The 15,641-nt window shown below is 40.6% G+C and overlaps 2 protein-coding genes across 5 annotated transcripts in view; both read right to left on the bottom strand.

Annotated features, from left to right (window-relative positions):
• poln (polymerase (DNA directed) nu) overlaps positions 1-7,979 on the bottom strand; it is a 48,568-nt gene extending 40,589 nt beyond the window's left edge. The window contains exons 1-9 of the mRNA XM_088015749.1: positions 7,349-7,979; positions 5,659-5,777; positions 3,281-3,991; positions 2,626-2,795; positions 2,381-2,493; positions 1,598-1,734; positions 514-582; positions 377-437; positions 110-174 (exon numbers count right to left, since the gene is read on the bottom strand). Coding sequence (XP_087871875.1) covers positions 110-174; positions 377-437; positions 514-582; positions 1,598-1,734; positions 2,381-2,493; positions 2,626-2,795; positions 3,281-3,991; positions 5,659-5,777; positions 7,349-7,979 — 2,076 coding nt within the window. The remainder of the gene's footprint in view (positions 1-109; positions 175-376; positions 438-513; positions 583-1,597; positions 1,735-2,380; positions 2,494-2,625; positions 2,796-3,280; positions 3,992-5,658; positions 5,778-7,348) is intronic.
• A 2,592-nt stretch (positions 7,980-10,571) lies between these two features.
• On the bottom strand, positions 10,572-15,614 carry haus3 (HAUS augmin-like complex, subunit 3). Of its 4 annotated transcripts, none has more exons than XM_088015753.1 (6): positions 15,516-15,614; positions 13,653-14,669; positions 13,335-13,544; positions 12,693-12,925; positions 12,003-12,237; positions 10,572-11,069 (listed from the first exon to the last, which is right to left on the bottom strand). In XM_088015753.1, the coding sequence occupies exons 2-6, from the start codon at positions 14,649-14,651 to the stop codon at positions 10,845-10,847; spliced, it is 1,902 nt and encodes a 633-aa protein (XP_087871879.1). In that variant the 5' UTR covers positions 14,652-14,669; positions 15,516-15,614; the 3' UTR covers positions 10,572-10,844. The 4 variants fall into 4 exon arrangements, with proteins under 4 accessions (XP_087871879.1, XP_087871876.1, XP_087871878.1 ...); XM_088015750.1 differs by having other exon boundaries at positions 11,952-12,237; XM_088015752.1 differs by having other exon boundaries at positions 11,952-12,237; positions 13,653-14,664; positions 15,516-15,599.
• Positions 15,615-15,641: the final 27 nt, after the last annotated feature.

The following is a 15,641-nucleotide window of genomic DNA, read 5'->3' on the forward strand; positions in this document are numbered from 1 at the left end:
GCCATTGAGTGGAAAATATTTGTTTATACTACACTGATCTGTTCCAGTGTTGTTGTGGGATACTGCTAAAATCTCCTGTGAAACATTTCAAAGATTGAATCCACCTTACCCCAAGCAGGTCTGAAGTTCTCTTAAGTGCTCCTTTGTCCACATAGATGCAGTGGCTTTCCATGACTGAAATGCAATACACATGTTCTGACACTCAAGACTTGAAAATAAGAGTAATAATTAGACAATAAGGCTATCTACTGGTAATAACAGTCTCATAATCTTATATAAAATCTTACTAATATGGGGATTAAAACAAAAAAAGTCATAAAAATGTATCTTAAATCAAGATTTTGTTGCTTTTTCAGAAACTAACAATAGTGTTTACCAGCAAGAACAGTGATCATTCTCAGCTCTATTTCTGAGTAGAGTTCCCACAAGCCATGGCTCTGAAAATTCAATCAGTCAGGCAGGTTAATAGTGTCATTTCACACGTAGTTAATTAAAGCCGTGTGTACAACCAACCTGTAGTTTAGAGCATAAAGCCAGATGAAGGTCAAAGAGCCAATAGAGACTTGAGATGATCTGAGAGGCCTAAACAAAAGAGAGCAGACAGGTGAATAGAGGAAGATAGCAGAGAAGAGAAACAGTATTACTCAACATTATGATGTTTTTGTGAATTTACATCCGCAAAAACACCATGTAATGGTATGGAAATTAAAAGAGCAACACCCACTTTAATTAACGCAACACTCATTTAAAACTACATTTCATTAACCAACCAAGATTAGACTGTTGCGCTTGTGTTGCTCTGAAGAGCAGAAGGGCAAAAGGGGAACACATTCTGCAATTTAAGTATACATAAAAACACTTTAAAAAGCACAACGTAATGTTGCCTACACTTTTTAGCTGACGTTTATGTTAAAACATTAAAAATAAAAAAACAAATTGGATTAGAAACAAAGGCAGAAAGGAGGGCCACATAAAATGTTTTCTCTATCCGTGTTAAAATGGTTTTATCCTAGGTGTTTATTAGTTTGGTAAAGAGGCCATTATGTCTGTGTGTCGCTGCCTTAATTACTCTCTATTTCAATCAAGCTCTGGGATAATTAAACCTAAACTGAAAATGCATCCAAACATCCCCAAAATGTTTCATGAGGTTGTTCTTTAAAATTCAGATTCTACACTCTGGGTTCAGTAAACTCAACAAACTTACTAAAACATTCATCTTTTGTGTTTGTTGTACCTCTATAAATGAAATCTCTGTCGTTCTAGGACCTCTGCAATGCTCTGATACATTTAAGTTTTTATGTTCGTCTTTTTCCCAGCCAGATGATCCATAATTAACAGTAAAGAATGGAGTCAGAAGGTTTTGCAGGTTAGCTAATGTCACTTTGACCTTCAGATCCCTCATAAATCCAAAAAGTTAGATTTATCTTGATCCAAATGTTCCACTTTAAGACAAGTGCAGTACACATTTTAGTGAGAAGTACTGTCTCTGAATGGAAACATAGCATAAACAAGATCCTCTGACAGTTCCAGAAGTACAGTGCAGTGACTTTCAACCACTTGCTGTGCTCAGAAGCTAATTAAGTGACATTTGGCTAACCTTGTCAGGACTCAGGGAAGGTGTTGCACGTGGCTTTTTGCAGTGTTTATTAAGCAGGTCTTTGAAGCAGGAGGAGGGATCAGAGGGATCCAGCAGCCACCCTGAAACCTGTGGATCTTGGATCTGACAACCTGCCACTGCAAACAGTAAAAATGAAAGCACAAAGAAAAGAACATCACACGGCGTAGGCCAATATGAAAAGAGATTGGTAGAATTAACTGAATAGGCCTCGTCTAGAAAGGGTTGGCTAAGTGTTTGGAGAACTATTACAGAAACAGCCTGAGTTTGTTCCATTCAAAGGAAGCAAAATGTATTATGCAGCCACAATATGTGATGTCATTTAATTTATATTGAAAGAACCAATGTTATGTTGGACAAAAATAATTGAAGTAAAATGATTATAAATAAATAGGAAAATAAAAAAATAGGAAACTACCAAGGAAAACAAAAGACAGATAAATAAAGAGTCACTTCATCTGTCTGCTATAATGTAAGCAGCTGCTTGTATTTGTTTAAACTCCAACTAGTCATCCTCCTATAGCTCAAATCTCTCTGTAGGAGGACAAGATGTGCTCCTTATAAGGTGCGCTCAGAAGTAAATATATGTCACTTAAAAGCTGATGTTCATTTTTTCTGAAAATTCTTCCAAACATCATCATAAACTTTAACAAGCCTATACGTGTGAAGATACACAACGATCCCTGAAGGCAGCTGAAGCTGAAAACGAACGCACAAGTTGTGGTGTGAGAAGAGTGTGAAGATGCGTCATCTCAAGAGCTATACCTCGTTTCCAGCTTAGATCCTGCTTGTATACCAGCAGAACTGTACGAAGAAAATCCTTGGCTTTGTAGCAAACCACCAGTTTAGACCTTGACAGCACACATAGTATCATATCTCTGTGGCACACAATTATAAAGACACTTTTAGGACTTCATCATGTTTATGAAAGATGCAAACTAATCGAGATTTACAGCGAAGCTGTTTGTCGTACAAAGGTTTCTCTCATACATACAGACAGACAGACAGACCTGGTAAAAGGCTGCTGAGTGTGCTGAAGTTGCTGTTGTGCCCACGGAGGGTTGTGCTCTAGTTTTAAGTAGACCAGGCTGTCATTCGGCCCCAGTGACCAACAAGGTGTGGCGCAGCAAAGATCATTCTTCATCAGCACAAGGAGGCCGCACACTGCTGGGGCGAGCTTCTATGTCAGGAATCAGAAAAGAGCATGTCAAACAGAACAGCAGGCATGTGTCAAAAAGGCTTTAAAACAAATTATTGTACTGGTAAGACCAGGTGTTTAACTTTTAAAAACAAGTAATAAACACTCACATTTCTGGGGATTTTACTGAGTTTCTAGTTGGAGAAATGAACAGAATAGTCCCTCTCCCTGAAGTTGGAACTTAAAGGTGGAAATCCAGTTTGACTGCCTTTTTATTTATGAATTTGCCTTATCCATTTGTTAAAAGAAATCCTTAAGTTGACACGTAACTGTGATGACTAAAGTTACAAAATGCAGAGAAATGCATTGTATTAACAGCAGTTACTCTGACTGCTTTAATACATTGACTCATGTTGAATTTACCCAAATAGAGCAAAAAAACTCAAGCCAATTATATGTAACGCTAATGTTCAGGACCAGTGACCTACCTTGCAATCTCAGCGTACAGGCCACTAGAGTCCACTCACCTGTTCATGGTCTAACTGGGTTGCTCCATCCTGAAACATCATGGTTAGCACCACCGCCTCCGCCTGCCCAGCCTGCTGCAGCATCTCCACTCTCTCCTCTGGGTTCAGCCTCCCAGAATCCTTTATTCTGCCATCAGATGTCAGGCTTGTAGGTTGTAAGCCAGCTTTGGAGTGAGCTTGTAGCTCACTAGTCGTAACCACGTCATGAAAACCTTTTAGACCAACGATGGCTGGATCAATCCTCAATTTGGCCAACCTGTGTTTGCATAGTTTGGCAAAGAGCTTCTGTTTGGGCCCAATCGTTCCCATTTCATTGGAGGACTTTTCCAGTTTGCTCTGACTAATGGGCCGAGTTTGCTCCAGAACATGCGATTGTTTAGGGATTTTAAACCTAACATCCGTCTTCGGAGTGATTTTAACCTGCTGTTCTTCTGATGATGTTGGGCATCCAGAAATGGATGGTTGAAGTCTGATTTTCTTCACCTCGCCGACGCCTCCTTCCACCACTGTCTGTGGTGAGGAATGAGGCAGTTCCCACTTTGGAGGGCAACTTTTTTTGTGGCTCTTGAGGGATAGATTTACACATTGATGCTGGAAAACCTCACATCTTCTTTTTTGGGGAAAGGATGGAGGATGATGCGAGTGAATCCCAGAAGTCTGTTGTTTTGTGTATAGTTCTTTGTCAAGTGATGTTGTATTCGTGATCAAGTCCTGGGGCAAGGAGGAGTTTTGTGACCTTTCCGGGATCAGGACCACGTCTGATTTTCTCTTGGTCTTCACCAAAGATGAGCAGAAAACAGTAAAAGAAAGCAAAGCACAAAAAAAACAAAAAACAGAATGAGTGTTTATGAAGATCTTATATGTTGCACAAAGAATATCCACAAAGAATGAAGAATAAAGACACTTTATAGATGAACATATAGTACTTTGCAAAAATATGAAAACCATTGGAACCTGTTCACATTTTATTAAGTCCACAAATGTTAATATCTTTGATGCACAAAAACAGCACATTATGGTGAAATGGGAGTAAATTGTTCATGCCTTTCAATAATTTTTAACAAGTAATCACGAAAAAAAAGCATATTTGCATTCATCCTGAAATAGATAAAATGCAGTGTCATCCATTGTCTTCAGATGTTACCTAACTAAGGAAGGGTAAAAAAAAAATGAATGTGGGACTCAGCCCTCAGCACTGCTTCCCAGACTGAAAGTCAGACAGCGTAGATGTTGTTCGTCTGAGAAGTCTGCCTGAAGCTGGGACAGGGTCACGAGGTCACCTTCATACACAACACCAAACCCCATCTGTTCCCACTTTTTTTTTTTCAGGAAAAGTTTGCTTTTCCTGTTTTGTTAGTTAAATTACATGATTCAATATTGTGATTGTTGCAGTAGTAAGGAGTTAATTACAGAAGCTTCCTGATAATAAATTACAATTAATTATTCGTATAAAGTCTCTAAAATTCTCCAAGAGACATAAAAGAGATGTGATGACTTTCGGAGAATATAATGAGCAAGTGGATGAAGGTGCAAAATTCTGTACGGTTGTCAGCAAAAGTGTTCGGTGGACAGGCATTCCTGTGAATCAGCTCCCTGAGGAGAATCTTCCTGATTTCCCTGTAAACACAGCCCGTTTTCCTGCTGACAAAGTCATGAACCTCCCCCGGGTGCTGTGCTACAGGATATAGATAGAAAACCAAGGCAGGCCATGGCCCGTAGCCGAGCGCCAGGCGAACGAAGCTGTGAGAGAGTGAATGAGAAGAGAGGGAGAGAACATCCTCTGCTGCTTGTACCAATACAGTATCGCCTTGCACCTCTTTCTGTAATCTCCTTCCTCCCTCCATCTTTTCCACCCACTCCCACGTCTTTGATCCACCGATTTATCTGTAGAGCCACATAAGCCCCACCCTTTTATAAGGACTTTGTAGTCCTTATCACAAAGGACAACAGCACCAAATAACGTTGGGGCAGCTTTTCAAGAACTTTTGGTGAACTTTTACAGCTTAGCAAAGAGCCTTCAGTTGTCTGTGTGCTGAAACACTTCCTCTACTTCCCAATTTCATGCTAGACAGATTAATTTGTCAGTGTGTGAAGACACAGAGACCTAATCCCCTGCTGAAAGCAGCGATTAAAATTTAAGGACTTCTTGGATGCCTGCAGTAACAGTAACAAGTGTCTCCAGAACACGGATTAAGAGGCAGAGGTAGTGGTTGAGTAAGTCTCTACGAAAAAGGTGAGAAAGTCCCTAATAAACTGCTTTTCGCCTTATTTTCCCAAACTGAAAGTTTTCACTAGGAATTTCAGCACCTGATTAAAAAAAGCATTTTCATCAAATTTTGCATCGTCTCAGATTTCTGTTTTGTTCCACTGAGACTCACCTGCAGATCGCCATGAGGTTGCTGGTTGTCGGGACAATCAAGAGGTCTGAACTCTGACCCAAGCGGCTCGAACTCCAGGGAAAGCGTTGGTACAAGACATCGCTCACCATCCGAGCCCTCTGGAAGAAGGCGAGTGACAGCGTTTTTAAAAAATCAGATCATCACTTCTCTTGCACATCATGAATCAATAAATCTATTCTCTTGTGCAAGCGTATTTTTTAGTAAGCATGTACGAGGCCATAGACAGCCGAATGCGTCAGCACAGTGCGACAGAGGGCGCTCTGCCAGGATTATATCAACCTGCTTGCTGCTGATGGGGAATCTATGCATGAGTTTGTGTGTCTGTTGATTCAGCACTGTCTGTGCATCTTAGACTCAAGCTCCTTCATGCAGCTGAAAACTGAGTGAGCACAACATTATGTCAAAGATGTTTCCCCAGCACTGACATGCCATCGCTGCCACTCAGCAGAATGGAAGATGGCGGAGTTGCACTGATGTTTGAGTTCAAATGTTTTTGTATTTCTCTGCAACATCTCCCTCAAACTTTATTATTATTATTACTAAAGCTGGTTAGCACTGTTGCCTTAAAGTAAGATGATACTGGTCCCAGCTTTAGCTTTTCCAGCGTGTAGTTTGCATGTTCTCCTGGTGCATGCGTGGATTGTCTCTCTTCGTTTCCTCCCACAGTCCAAAAACACTATTATTGGCTTGATTGGTTGCTCTACAATACAGGATGAATAAGAAAAATTGATAAAGCACTTCTTAATGCGCCATCTACTTCCTTCTTGTTTAGTCTGCAAACGTAGAGCAAAATAAACGAGCATCTTAATGTTCAATCAATTTTTAGTTCATTTCTATTTGCAAATTTAAAGTACATTTAAATTCTCTTTCTTTGCCAACAAAGTAAAAACTTTTACTTTTCCCAGGGCTCCAGCACATTTTCCTTGTTACAATTTTGTACTTTGCGGGATTCATATTTCCAGAATCCTCAGTTCAATTATAGCAACAAAAACAAGAAAATAAACACAATTTTTAAAAAGGTCAGTCTTTAAACATGGAAGTAGCAAAAACCACAGATAGATTAATTGGATGGATGAACTTTTAAATAATGGTTTTGCTGATACAGTCTAAGAATAACATTTTTTTTCATTTTCTGTTTTCTGTACGTATCAAAACCTAGACAATACAAAACAAAATTCAATACGTTTCCAGACTACACAGACTATATTCTACATTATTCACAGTCCAATGTAAAACTAGCCATATTTTTTATGAATTTCCCTACTGTGGGATATGAAAAAATATTTTTATGCCATTAACTTCGAGCTCAACATTGCATTTTTAAGATTCTGTTCCCTCCCAAAAAGTAGGATCAAAACTTTATCCATACTATATAAATATTTAATTCTTGCAGTGCCTAATTGAACCAAACATATTCTCAGTTGAATTTTTATGGTAATGTGCTATATTTTTAATATGTGGATGAAAGCATGCATTTACAGAAGGACTGTAGCACCCTCTGGTGGTGACCAGCATATGTAAAATTATTCAATACTCAGGAATAAATGGATGATGACTCGTCTATTTAAGATGCTACTAAGCATGATTTTATAGAAATGTAAATACATAGAGAAAACTGAAAACGGAAAATTAAACAATAAATGACGAATAAGAACGCAAGAAAACTCACCTGCAGATTTAGGCAGAACTCTAACTTCCTCTAACTTCTGCACATTTGTGTTTATTCTGTGTGAATCTGTGTCTTTAGTAGCAAAGCAGTTCAGCAGCTTGTGTTCAATGTTTCCCTCATAGTCTGTTTCTGTCCTGCTTTCCACCGCCACGGCTACCAGGCCGAACCGTTCCAGGTCGTGAGCACTATTGTCCTCCAGGATAAATGTAGTGGCTTCAGACTGAACTAGTGGTCCCTCTGAGAGTCCCCTCTCCGCTGTATCAGCCACCGTCTGGCCCACGTCTTTTGTTACAAAGTCAATGGGAGGCAAGTGGCCTCTTTTAGTTTCAGTTGTGTTCAGCTCTGATTGCTGATGTTTATCTACACCACCGGCAGCCTCTTCTGAGAGGTTAGACACACTCTCTATCCACTTTACTCTCGTGCCTGGAAGTTCAAGGCCCTCTGCCTCATCGGCACCAACATCCCAGATAGCTTCGTCTTCGTTATGTGCACTTGATGAGTTCACTGTCTCTTTACGTTCGTCAGAGAAGGGTAATAGCATGTGACAAGCTGCAGAATGAGAATCAGGCTGCTCTGTTGTCGAGGGAAACGTTTCATTGGGGCCTTCGACGTCTTTGAATTGACTGAGCATGAAAGCTGGCTTTAATATACCTGCAGATCTTTGGGAGACAAAAAACAATTGGCATGGAGATTTGAGCGTTGCAACTGTATGGTTCACTTTCTCTGCTTCTTACCTGTTGCAGGGGGAAGTTTGTTGATCAGACAGACAGTTTGGTAGTTGGAGAGGAAAGGAAAATGTGTTGTGTTGGTAGGAGGATGAGTCTGTCTCCTGAGAGGATGACACCACCTGTCTGTGCAAGTGAGCCGGGGGGTCTGGGCACGATCTGTGGGAGATCTGTGTCTGGAAACGCTGGTGAAAGGGGAACCCCTGAGGAGTTTTCTTCTGGAGAGAGGCCTGAACATTGGCAGGAGTCTGACGACTCTGTGTCTCGTTGGTAGAGTTATGGTCACAGATAGGCCTGGATCGCAGCAACACAGAAGAATATTTGTAGGTCTTCTAACATTGTGCGTTATCACAATACTACACAGCAAGATAACTTATCTATGAACCCTAGTTATGACATAGTAGGGCCGGTAAAAAGTGCTGAGCTTTTCCAACGACAATCTTCAATATATTTTATTCAGATTTGAGGTGTTAGATCAATGCAAAGAAGTATATCTTCGTGAAGCTTAAAGAAAATGATGTGATTTTTATCAGCCATTTGATTCAGGTGTGTTAAGAGAAGAAATACATCTAAAAGTAACAGGATTGCAGCTCTCGAGGATTGCAGTAGGGCACCTCTAGGAGGAACCCCATTCTGTCAGATATGATCCACATCTCATCACCATAGGAACATAGATAGACCAATAAATCGAGCTGTGCTTTTTGACAAACAAGTGAATGAATTACTGTAGTCTGTCTTCTTCTCCATCCTGCTATCACTTTGATGCCTCTTGATAAAATCCAGAGCAACTTTGTTCTTTAATTAGACACCAGAATCCAGCTCTGTATATTTTAATATCAGTATAAATGCAGGTGTTCTGTGAAGAGACTTCAGGCTGTTGTATCTCATAGTGCTCTGTTCAATACATCATCTGAAAATGGAAAGAGTGGCATAGCTGCAAACTTACCAGGACCTGGCCCCAACAATAATTTTTATCAGATCAGGATAAAATTGATATTGGCCTTCATATAAAATGCTGTGTTTGAAAATACAGCACACCAGCCCCACATGATGAAGCTTGATGATGTGGAATGTTTTTCATCTTAGTAGAAAAACCTGAGACTACCCAAAAGGTTTTCCTTTCCAACAAGAAAATGATCCTAGATATACAGCCAGAGCTACAATGCAAAGGTTTAAATCAAAGCATGTTAAAGTGTGAAAATGGAAAAGTCCAGACATAAACCCAGCTGACAAGTCTTGAAATTTGTTGTATAGTCACAAATGCTCTCTGTCCTCTCTAGTATGTCACAAAGAAGAATCTGTGTAAATGATGGACCAAGATGTGCAAACCTAGTTAAAACATACAATAACATGCAGCTACTTGTTGCAAACAGTAAATCTAACAGAATTGAGAAAAGAGGCTACAAATGTTCACCACACTACTTCTTTTTACTCACACATTTTGAAAATATTTTCTTTCCTTCCACTTCACAGGAAGACACTACTTTATGTTGTTCTATTAAATAAAATCTAGGTTGGTGACGCAGCAAAAAAAAAAAAAAAAACTACCCATCATGACTTTGCAATATTTGAGCTCTATATTGACATTGGACATGGTATGAAAAGAGTTGATAGCAGTTATCACTGAACTTTGGTCTAGCTAGGTATTTTATGGTCGACAATGAGTAATCTAATGGGCTCTAGTAGTTTATGTTCCTCATATGCAGCCAGGTTCTGCTCTGCTGAGTCATGGCCGGATTACCCAAAGGCCATCTTTTTAGAGAGGTGCAGACTAATAAAATATATTTATTTATGTTTATATTTGTCAAGAGACACAATTTAATCTGACTTACCAACAGGAGAAAGTGTCTTTACTTTCCGACTGACTGCAGCTGCTTGGAGTCCATGACTCCACATGGGTGTAATTACACCTTTCCACTAACATAAAAACACAGAGTAAGCAAATCCAAATACATAACAGTTTATGACTTGTATGTAGGTCAGAATGAGCAAGAGCATTTCTGTACTGATTATGCAGTTGCCTTGTTTCATCACAAACGTCTACAAAATGTACAAGTGGGATGACTTGTCAAATAATGATGGTGCTTCAAGTACTAGTAATCATATGTGGGCTAAAACATCAAACAAAAAGTTATGGCAGGGACTCAAAATGGAGAGAAAATGTTATTTGCACACCAACTTAATGCTAATTTCTACTCTGACTGACTTTGCCTGCGACTGCTGGAGGAGTGGAGATTGCCCCTGTGCTGATCCTGATTCTCGGCCCGTAGAGCTGCCAGGATCTTCAGGGCTGCCTGGGAGAGTGGACCAGCGTACAACCTGCTGCTCGACTGCTCCATCTCCTCCCTACAGCGTCTGCTTCCTGTGGCTGTAGCTTTTACAGGGCAAAAAGGACAAGAAATGAATTTCAGTGCTGCACAGACCTGGTCTAAAGCAGAATTTCAGAGATCTAAAAATAAAAATATGCGGGAACAAAATTATAATATTAACACTCCATGTTGATTCAACTGAATTTTATTTAACAGATAAACACAAACAAGTAGAATAGGATAACAGGAGGATTTTAATATGAAACAAAGTTTTTTAGAAATACCACAATATTTTAACAGAACTACTCAATTTCCCCAATTTAATCATTATCGCCTTCACAAAAGAAAAGTGGTTCAAACTTCCAATACAGTCATATCTATCATCCAAAAGAGTAATAAGTCCTAATTGTCATAGCAGGAGCAGAGGAGGAGCTGAGACAGCTGGAAGAGCTCCTCATGGTTTCACTGGTCTCCTCTGATTGGCATCTTGTTCTCCAGATCTTCCACTACTTTCTGCAGAAGTCGTGCATCCAAGTGGAAGAAAACGTACAATTCCCTTTCCCGCCGGAGCAGGGGATTGCGTTCGAGCTGAGAGCGCTTTGCTTTGACTTCTCCCAGGATTTCCTGCATCACCTGTTGCAGATTCTTCAACTGAGAATCGACTTCTACAAGTTTCAGTGTCAGTTCCTGTCGAGGGGGAGGAAAGCCGGATGAGAAAGTAAAAGCACATAAGGATCAATCTAATCAAACTATTTTAAAAAATTGTTTTAGGTTTTTCACAAGTATTTCTCTAAACAAATGTTACACATTCACCACTTTACATGGGCTGTTAACTACCCTATTATTTTATTTGAAAACACAAAAAAAGTGTTTTTCTAACTGCAAGTTTTCCACACACATCTTAGTTCCTGTGTGTTCTTCGTCCAGAAGGCAGCCTGATGGCAACCCACTCATGACATGGCAGAAAATACTCCAAATGCAGCTCAGTAACACATGCCAACAAAACTGATGACTCACCACTACTAAGCAATACAATGTCCACGTTTCAAGGATATTTGTTATCTAAAACAGCTTGGCGTGTCAGGAAAATAAAATCTTTTTGACATAGATCTGCAATGTTCTCTCTCCCCATTACGGTCATTGCAAAGTTGGTCCAGACAATAAAAAGATGAACAATCACTTATTCAAGCCATTTTACTACTACGTTCTGGCAAACAAGAAGACTGTACTAAATCTTAATTAATATTTAATTAACTAGTTAGTTATTCCAAACAATGATTCTAGGGGCAAATAAAGATCTCATTCCTCAGTAAAGTAATTAATTATACCGATTAATTCAGGAACTTGGTTATATGTTTAACAGAAGTAACACAGATTTTCTCTAGAAACTCCCTTACTATGCAGAACTTTATAACCCAAAGCGTGACACTGCATCACACAGGTGCCAATAAAAAGAATAGTGCTACCAGCTTCCCTCACCCAGAGTGACCGATGATTGTAAAATGACTCACGTTAAGAGCTGGGTACAGAGCATGGCAGATCAAGAGTAGTGAAAAGAAAAACACCCACCTGTGCATTGGGACAAAGGGAGTCCTGGTCTGCAGTGGCCGTTGGACGTACCTGCGGGCCCAAGAGCAACTGCTGAAGTTCAGTGTATGTGGCCCTGTGGAGCGCTTCGCAGTCGCTGTACAGACGAGCTGCCATGTAGTGCTGTTCACGGCGGGCACCGGCTAATGAGTCTCGGCTCAGCCGGATGTTGGTCCTTAGGTTTTGGGCCGCTTGATCCAAACCTTCGTACGTTCGAAAAGGCTCTGATCGACCGCGGTCTGAGTCACGGTCAAGGATCTGAAGAAGTCTGAGAAGAAAAACCAACATATAAAAATGAGATGTCATTTGTTAAAAGGCAAGCTGTGGTTAGCAAGGAAAAGCTGTAGTTGCAGCAGCACAGAATTGCACAGGCTAGTACCAAACATGTTACCAAATGGTTATTTTTACATCTACCAGAAGAAAAATGGGATTTAAAGAAGAAACTGAGTGATACTCAGCAAAATCCTGACACTTAAAACTAAAATCCCTGCTTAAAAGATGTTCTAAAGCAAATGTCAAAGGCAGAGACAGAAATAAACTCCTGAGGCAAAGATTAGAAAATAAAACACACTTTTTGCTTAGTTTTGCTGAAATTCTGCATGTTTTTTGCAACGTTGTTTAATTCCGTCCAGTTTAGCAAGTGAAGACTGACGTATCCACACTGTATTTCACACTCTGGCCACTGATCCTTTTCTCCCTCAAACTGTTAAGAAAAAGTCTTACCTGCATAACGCAACATCCTTGGAGCTGATGATTGGGTTGGGTCTCGGGTTGATAGCCAGGTCTGGGTGAGCCAGTGACTCTATTCTCAGAGATGCTGCCTTGTCTTCCTCCGACAGTCTGCTGTCAATTTCCATCAGTTGATTCTGGCAGCACTTCCACCTTCTCAGCTCCAGCTCATGAGCCAAGAGGAGCAAGTCAAAGGACGCTTTCTGACGAAGTAAGTAGTCACGCACCTACGCGATGAGATTGATGCAGTTATTAAATTGTGAAGCACATTTCTAGTGTCACAAATTAGCAGAGCTTCAATTTATTTTGACAGGGAAGTTGATGATACAGTAGATAACATATGGCTAAACACGGGACAAAGCTTTCAGAACACCTGTTAGAAACTGCAAAAAGACTTTCAGACTGCAGTGAAGGTCCACCTTCCAGCAGGACAAAGACTCTAAACATGCAACCAGAGTTAAGATCGAAAAGCTGAGATCAAAGCACATTCAATCTAACAGATCTAGATATCAATGGAATTGAGAATCTGTTGCCAGACAGATTCTCAATTCCCACGAATCCTAATATGGTATTTCAGAGTACACTGACCCTCTCAAAGTGTTCAATAATGTGAAATCAGTATATTTAGCAACTCACCTGGTCCTGCCTAGAAGTGTAGTAGTTTTGCCTGGCAAGTTGCAGTGCCAGGTCTCCCCTCACCACAGGAACATTCAGCAGCCTGGCCGACTCTCTGAGAGCTGACGGTACCGGTCCATTAAGCAGCGCTTCCAGCTCAGCCTCCACAGCTTGCAGCTCTTTCTTAGTAACGACATCACGCATGTGCAGGGAGGAAGAGGTTGAAATGCTCTACGAGGATGACAATAACAGACACAAAGGTATGTTTTAAAGACAAATCGGGATCAGCAAAGCTTAAGTATTAATTTGTTCACAGCACATTGCATTAATTTATCTTACCTTTGTATGACAAGCCTTTTCTGAGAGCCAGTCCAAGCCAGCCTTGACTGCCTTCTCTTCTGCCAAAGCCTGCATCAGCTGGTGCTGAGCCACAATATGTGACCACTGAAGTCGAGCCATTTCTGTCCTCCTGTGCTCAACCACGCGACCTGATCCACTTTTACAGTCAGTATTCTTCTCCTTTTCATCTCCATAAGAGCTGAGGTCAAGGACCTGGAAGTGCTCAGAACATGACGTCTCGACAATGTCTGATATGCCATGAAAAAAATGCTTCCGAGTGAAGGCGGTGAGCGTTTTTGTGTTGAGCTCCTCTTGATTTAAGTAGGGATCCAAAGACAACTGAGAGAGGAGAACTTTCGGCTTTTGGGAAATGGAGGGCTTTAACTGGTCCGCTTTTTGTCTAGCTTCTGGCTGAGGGAGGAACGATCCAAGCCTGCCAACCTCATCCGTTAGGTTTTGCAACACCGCGTTGGTGTCAGCATTCTCTGCTCCAATCGACGCAATAGCTTCCTTAAGCTTGCATGTAGCACGGTCCAGCTCAGCACCAAGTTGCAGGTCAACATCCGCCTGGGATGTGGCTGCTACCTGCAGCTTGTTGTAGCGCCGCTGCTTTAACTCCTTCTCTTTACACAGCGCCTGGATTTCAACCTCCAAGTCTTCTATGGCCAAATCCCCCTCAACCGCAAACACAGAGGACGAAGAGCGTTGACCCAGGATGTTTGTGCTGCTACCATCAGAAGGTCCTATGGTTTTGAGAACCTCCGCCAGGGATGTTTCATCCAGGATATGTTTGCCGGAGTTCTGCAGCTCCTGAAACGCAACCGCCTCCTCTGTGGTGAGAACGTTCCTTTGGTTGAGGGTGCGACAGACGAAGCGCAAGAAATGAAGGTTCTCCGGGGCGCAGTCAAACAGCCAGTCAAACTCTGAAGCCTGCAGTGAAGCTGCACCAGGATATCCCAGACGGCCCAGGGCCTCCACAAACTGGGCACCGTTTAACATGTTTAACCTTACACTGTGCTGGTCAGTCATCCAGTAGCACGATGCATAACAAGAATAATGACAGTCAGAAGACACATTGAGATAAGTAAATGTATTAATGACCTCTTGAATTTAGATTAAGCACATGTTTATTAAAGATTAAATTAAGATGATCAAGTAAAAGATGGCCAATTTCCATCTGTAGCCCACTGACTGGAGAGCATCTACAAATTTTACATTCACTGTCTATGAAAGTTAAGTACATGTTAAGTTTGACCCTTTCCACTGAATAATAATAACCACCTAAGTAGGTCACTAAAAATATAAAAATACAGGATTTTACATCCTATGATAATTAGCAGGTTTGATACTTTTGTAGAAAAAAATATAATTGAAACTTCACTAGATGCAAAGGCCAGTTAAGTCTGTCAGAGGTATAACAACACGACAATTCAGGTGTTAGTGCGTCTTTGTATGTTGTACATTTGATATTATCGGTATCATGGCGATAAGATGTGTAAATGTCATAGAATCAACTAGTCATCATTACATTTACACAACACGGCCAAACTGCTGTTCACATGACGCAGTCGATTAAAACTCTGCGTTAGCACAAATACTAACGTCAAAACATGCATAATATTCCAAGCAAAACATTTAAACATCTAATTATTATACATTAGGTATTACGAAAGATAAAAGTAACACCATTTATAAGAAAATGAAAAGTCGTAATGACGAGTTTAGCAACAAACCTCGGCAACTAGCTTGAAAGCTACAAAAAGACAGCTGTAGCACGTGAGACTGTATGTGGCTTGAACGTACTGCTAGCTTGACAGGTATAATGAGTTTAACCCTTTGGTTTTGTTTGAACTCAATACTTACAGTTCGACTCAAAATGATCCAATTTTATCCGTTAACAGTTTCAACGACAGCCTTCCTCGCGCCAACTTTCCAAACTAAGCGTCGTGACGTTTTGCGTCATACGTAAAGGGCTGACCTGCCTATTCA

The sequence above is a fragment of the Poecilia mexicana genome, unplaced genomic scaffold, assembly GCF_051168715.1.
Source record: "Poecilia mexicana isolate PSO_F unplaced genomic scaffold, ASM5116871v1 scaffold_18, whole genome shotgun sequence".
Lineage (NCBI taxonomy): Eukaryota > Metazoa > Chordata > Actinopteri > Cyprinodontiformes > Poeciliidae > Poecilia > Poecilia mexicana.